Genomic DNA, 5,539 nt, shown 5'->3' on the forward strand with positions numbered 1-5,539 from the left:
GGGTGGGGGGGGGTTTCCACTTCTCCATGCCTTCTGTGCACCTTCTGCTTTTCTTCAGGTTGTTATGCAACTCATACTAGCCTCTCCTAGTTCTGCTTTCACCATCTGACTCAGTCTCTCCTCTCTGCATCATATCCACATGGAAATAGTTTTCTTCTGGTGCCCCATTTTTCAGTTGGCCTTCCTGGAATTTATAGGTTTTAGCCTCTCTACCGCCTCTTCTCTCACCACACAGAGTTGTGGGTTTGGCACGTCTGTTGAGTTTGACTTCAGGTTACTGACTCGGACATGGCTACTGCTGTTGGAGTTTACAGGATATGTGATCCATAACTACGTTAGTCTAAGTCTCAAAAAGGAAGTGTTACAAAGAGACATTTGACAAAGGCTTAAAGGCAGACAGGAACATTCAGCAGCAGATTTTAGGGCAGATGGCTGGATGCTAAGAAAAGTATCCAGCATTGTTGCAATGTGTACAGTTTGGAAAATCTGTTATTTTAATCTGTGTGAAATCTAGGCCTAATATTGTGTTAAGGGTACTGAAGGGATTTTCTGTACAATGATGACATGGATAAGAGGGAGAGGAAATGTTTGAGGTTGAGGAAAGGAAAAACTGTATAGTTACACATGGTAAAAAAAAAACAAACTATAATGGGTTTTTTGAATGAGACATGAGACAAGGCTTGTTCCTAAAATTGCTGGTATGCCTATTAAGAGCTGTCGGATCTCATTCACTCCTGGTGGAGCCCTGACAGCATCTTCCCAGAATTAGACTCATCCTGGCTTGTGCTGAGCGGCTTTCGCCCTGCCCCGGAGCCTTATCTACTCAGAGCCTGCCAAAAGAGACTCAGTCAGATCCTGCTTTGTCCCATGCACAGCAGAACCCTACATTATAGCACTCAACCACACTGCAGACTGCACTCATACTAAAGTGTTTCTATGGCATGGCATCATTTTCCACTTTCCTGAGGACTGAGACAGGAGATGACACCTCTGAAAGAGATTTTTGACTTTATGCGCAGCACCAGTCTAACTGTGATGAATCTGTTTTTGCAGGAGCCAGTCAGCATGTCGCAGAGCAGGTTTAGAGATATCTGGAGGTAGCCTCCTCAGTTTGGTAATGGACTTCTTGGAGCTGATGAGGTGACAAAAGTGGATGGAATAAAGTTGGCTTAGATAGGAAGTGTGAGAGACAATGAAATAAAAAGCAAGATAACCACTGAGGTGGAACGTGTGGAATGTCCGTGCAGGTATCTATCAGATAGAGATGGAAACCTACTGTATGAAAATGCATGATAGAATTTGAATCTGCCCATGTAAACGCTGGCAAAGGGTGTGAGTAATTACAGAGATGAAACAAGAATCGAATTTCTTCAGAGTATTTTAGATGTTATACCTATCTTGTTACTGTCTGCTGATTAAAATACCTACAGTTTTAAGCTCTGGGTGTTCTCTGGGATGACTGAACATATAACAGTGGCCCATTTTAACTGAATGTTACTTAGTAAGGCAGAAGCTCATCCTGGAGGATCCCTATTGTAACCCCGTTAACTGTGCTTGACACCCATCCCATATGCGAAATACTGCCTACCCACTGTCATGGAAGGAATTGCCCATTGAATGAGAAAATCAGTTAGAGTAAGAGCATAGTACTAATGGGGAAAGAAATTTTATTGCAGTTCTGGTGCTTTCTGGAGGTATTAAGCCTATAATGAAGCAAAGTCCAATGCATATATAGGCAGTTAGTTATTCAAGTTGTGTTATGTGTAAACTGACAGAAAATCATACATGATTTAAAAAATAAAAATGAGCAACTCCAACTTGATATAAATGAACCTCCTTTGGTTTTGTCCTTCATATCAGTAGTTTTAGATATGACTGTGTTGCATCATTTATTGACTTCTACAAATGAAAGAAATTTTGTTTTAAAGGATGAATATATGCATAATCATAAATTGACCTGTGCTATCCATCTGATATATACAATAGAACTTGAACATGACAAGCTTATAAATTTTATTACCAAAAATAAGTTGCCTACTGACTTGATGTCAGTATACAGGTCAGCAGTGGACTGCTGGCGTGGTGTCATCCAGGAGCCACATGGCAATTTGGCTCGAGTTGACCAAACGGTTGCTGCCTCCCACTTCTTCCCATCTTTCTGCATGGGGTCTTGTTCCATCCCACACAGCATATTGTATTTATAACTCTGGTTCTTCCTCCCTCCTCTCCTTACCTCATCCTACAGTCATACTATCTTTTACTTCACAGTTGCAGCATGAGACTGCTCATCTATTTGATGTGACAAACCTCATGCTTCAGCCAGCATTTCATTGGCTATGAATAGCCCAGATGCTAGGTGTGACTCCAACCCCATATTTTTGTCTTGTTGATTTTTCTTTATGCCCTCTCTATACACTCACTGTCTTAGCTGGCAACTCAAAGGATATGTAAGAATAAGAGGATGTAGGCAAGGCCAAAGGAAGCCAAAAGAATTGGGCTTAGTTGGGTCAGAAGTGTAAAGCCTCAGGAAGGAATTTTCCTCTTTATGAACTGGTACAAACTGTATCCCAGTGTCACAAATGTGTAAGAGATTCTTTGGGCACTTGGTATGTAGGAGGATGTGGATACATTATTCTCAGTTGTGATGTACTCTTAATTATTGTATTGAGGCAAAGCATTTAAATGCATCTCTTATAGTATGTATTGTTATCCAGACAACTATTAAATAGAGGCTACCTATACCTCCTGTCTACTCTGCAGCGGGCCCAGGCTCGCCAGATAGATGTTTCGTGAAGCAGTAGCTTTGCTCCACTGATCTCAATGGTTTCGGAGATCTCTGCAGACATGCCTTTGGGTTTTCCCATCACAACATTTTTTCCACCCACTCTCACTGGCTGTGTTGTCTTTTTGTGTCTGTTCCTGTTTACAAGATGTTGCTGAACTACAGGGTAGGAACTGATTCAGACCTGCACTTGGGGAGCTACAGTGCTGACAGCTCTATAGCTAGAATGTAGCAGATGAGCCTGGTTTTTGGTGCTTTTTGCTGGTGTCACTGTGCATATTTTCCCTACTCTTTTACATGTTTGTTTTGGGGAATTTGGCATTTTCAGCCTCTCCATTTTATCAGAATTTTAATGGAACTCTTATGTATTGGAAATTTTAAAGAATCTGTTTGTGGATATGTGGGGTAGACAAGTCATATAAACCAAGAGCTGAGGACTGACATGTTTGTCTGCCTTGCATCTAGATTTGTGTATTTCAAAGAGAATGTGAGAGACTGACCTTATTATAATTACGCCAGTCTGTAATCTGCTACAGTGAAGAGATCACTGGGCATATTCACATCTGTAATCTGCTACAGTACATTTGAATATGTCCAGTGACCTCTTCACAATGTGGCTCTTTGTTTGCTCTTATTGCTTAACACTACTGAAAGGCTTGAGTCTCTCACACATTTGCCCTGCGTAATAACAACACAAGAGTCTATAATGTTGAGGCTGTGTTGTTTTAAATATTGGTGGGACAATGAAATATTATCCAGGAAGTCCAGTAGGAGGAATGGACTTCCTGCATAAAACCTATTATTCACAGACAGATTTTACAACCAGGAAAGTTAGTAGCAGCTGTTTTATCTTTGGTTGTTGTGATATTGCCAGAGTGGATTAAAGAAGAGAGTGGCGGCAACATCTCCATTGACTACTTTTCTATTTTAACGGCTCTGGCTCTCAAGGTAAACAGCAGAACTGCTGTTTTTGGCACAAAATAATCTACCAGGAATGACTGCATAATATCTTGCTGGATGACATCACACTGCGTTGCAGAAAAAAGGTGAACCAGAGCCATGCAACACTGGGGACTAGCCTGTGGTGCTAATGCATTTAACAGACTTCACCCAGTACAGATGAAGGAGAGGAGCTGTGTTTTTCCACTTAGGGCAAATGTCTGTTTGTATCTAGCCTAACTGCTGCTGTTCTTTATACTTGGGTGTGATTGACGTCAGGCCTCTCACTGGTCTGCTCTCATAAACCTGTGTGTGGCATTCTTCCACAGCATCTGAGTGACACGCATCATTACCAAGCAAAATATTCAGCATGGAGACTGTAGGAACCTTGTTATCAGAGTTTATATGAAATCACCCTGATTCCTTTCAGAGATCATAAACACAAGCCAACACTTGGTTCAGGGTCTTGAGTCAAGAATGTCATCTTTAAGCAGCTGTCCCCACTGTGTGTGCATCCACACACTAATTATCAAAGGATCTGATTGACCTGATGGGCTGATGTCACTTTATAAATTATCTTCAGTACATAAGTGTGTGTTGAAATAAAATGTAGTAGTGATGGAGCCATTACAAGTAATTAACTATGAACTGGTATTCACTGTGGCAGTGACATGTTCAGAATGCGCATGTATGTTGACCATTTAATAGAAAGTGGTAATTCCACCTTAAACCACTGAGAATAGCCTTTTCTGTACCTGCCAGATTTATCTTTTCACATTCTCCTTTCTCCCTCCTTATGTCCAACAGATTCGTTACATTTCTCAGACACAAGGTTTGCCAGGAGAACGTCTATTGAACGCAGGGACAAAGACGCTGCGGTTCTTTTGCAGAGAGTCCGACTCACTTTATGCACCATGGAGACTAAAGGTGAGGAGCATTCACACACCTTAAAAAATTGCCAGTATTTCCGTTTAGACACACCAACCTCAATAGCATGAATGACACTGTTTATAGGAATAAATTATTAAAACCAAAACATAACTGAGCATGTAAACTGATTTATTGAATTCAGTTCTTATGTCTCCATTAAACTTTTTCTTTTACTGCAGTCAACAGAGGAGCATGAGACAGAGACGGGAATGAAATCAAAGGAAGCAAGGAAGTATATCTTCAGCTGTTTGGATGACATAGCGCACGTATGTTCAGCTGCTTGGACCACAGTGTATTTAAATGAGAAAGTTAGCATGAAATGTTTGAGGGTGCGGGTCTGTACCAGAGGAAGTAGAGCTACAAATATATGAACAGAAAATAGCTTGCACTTCTTATTGCTGGGAAAGAAAGCAGCATCTATTAGCTTAAGCTTAACTTCCCTTCAGTTAAATGGTAAACCTCAATTTAAAAATGGAGGTTCAGGTTTGATTTGATTTATTCATTCAAGCATGTAAAAACAGTTGATATGTCAACACATGTAATTTCACTCATATCCAACAATACTAATCCAATATCAATTTACTTATACCTAGTACATACTTGAACGGAGTAGGAAGAAGTTAGACTTATCTAGTCCTACCCCATGACATCATTTTACAACTTTTAAATCCTAAGCAATATCTCTAGATAAATAATTATCCTCTACACCACACAAGTAATATACTACAGAATTATTACAGAGTGTTAACATTCTACATAATTACATTCATGGTTAATTATCTTCTACGCCACACAAGTAATATACTAAAGAATTATTACAGAGTGCTAACATTCTTACCCCACACCCACAATGTTCCATCTGATTAATCATTAAACCTGTTCTTGCAT

At 40.2% G+C, this 5,539-nt stretch overlaps 1 protein-coding gene across 1 annotated transcript in view; it reads left to right on the top strand.

Annotated features, from left to right (window-relative positions):
* hipk3b (homeodomain interacting protein kinase 3b) overlaps nt 1-5,539 on the top strand; it is a 46,930-nt gene that overhangs the window by 24,140 nt on the left and 17,251 nt on the right. Inside the window, exons 4-5 of the mRNA XM_020615669.1 lie at nt 4,529-4,648; nt 4,831-4,917. Of these exons, the coding sequence (XP_020471325.1) occupies nt 4,529-4,648; nt 4,831-4,917 (207 nt within the window). The remainder of the gene's footprint in view (nt 1-4,528; nt 4,649-4,830; nt 4,918-5,539) is intronic.

Source organism: Monopterus albus, unplaced genomic scaffold (assembly GCF_001952655.1).
Source record: "Monopterus albus unplaced genomic scaffold, M_albus_1.0 scaffold168.1, whole genome shotgun sequence".
In the NCBI taxonomy this organism is placed as follows: Eukaryota; Metazoa; Chordata; class Actinopteri; order Synbranchiformes; family Synbranchidae; genus Monopterus; species Monopterus albus.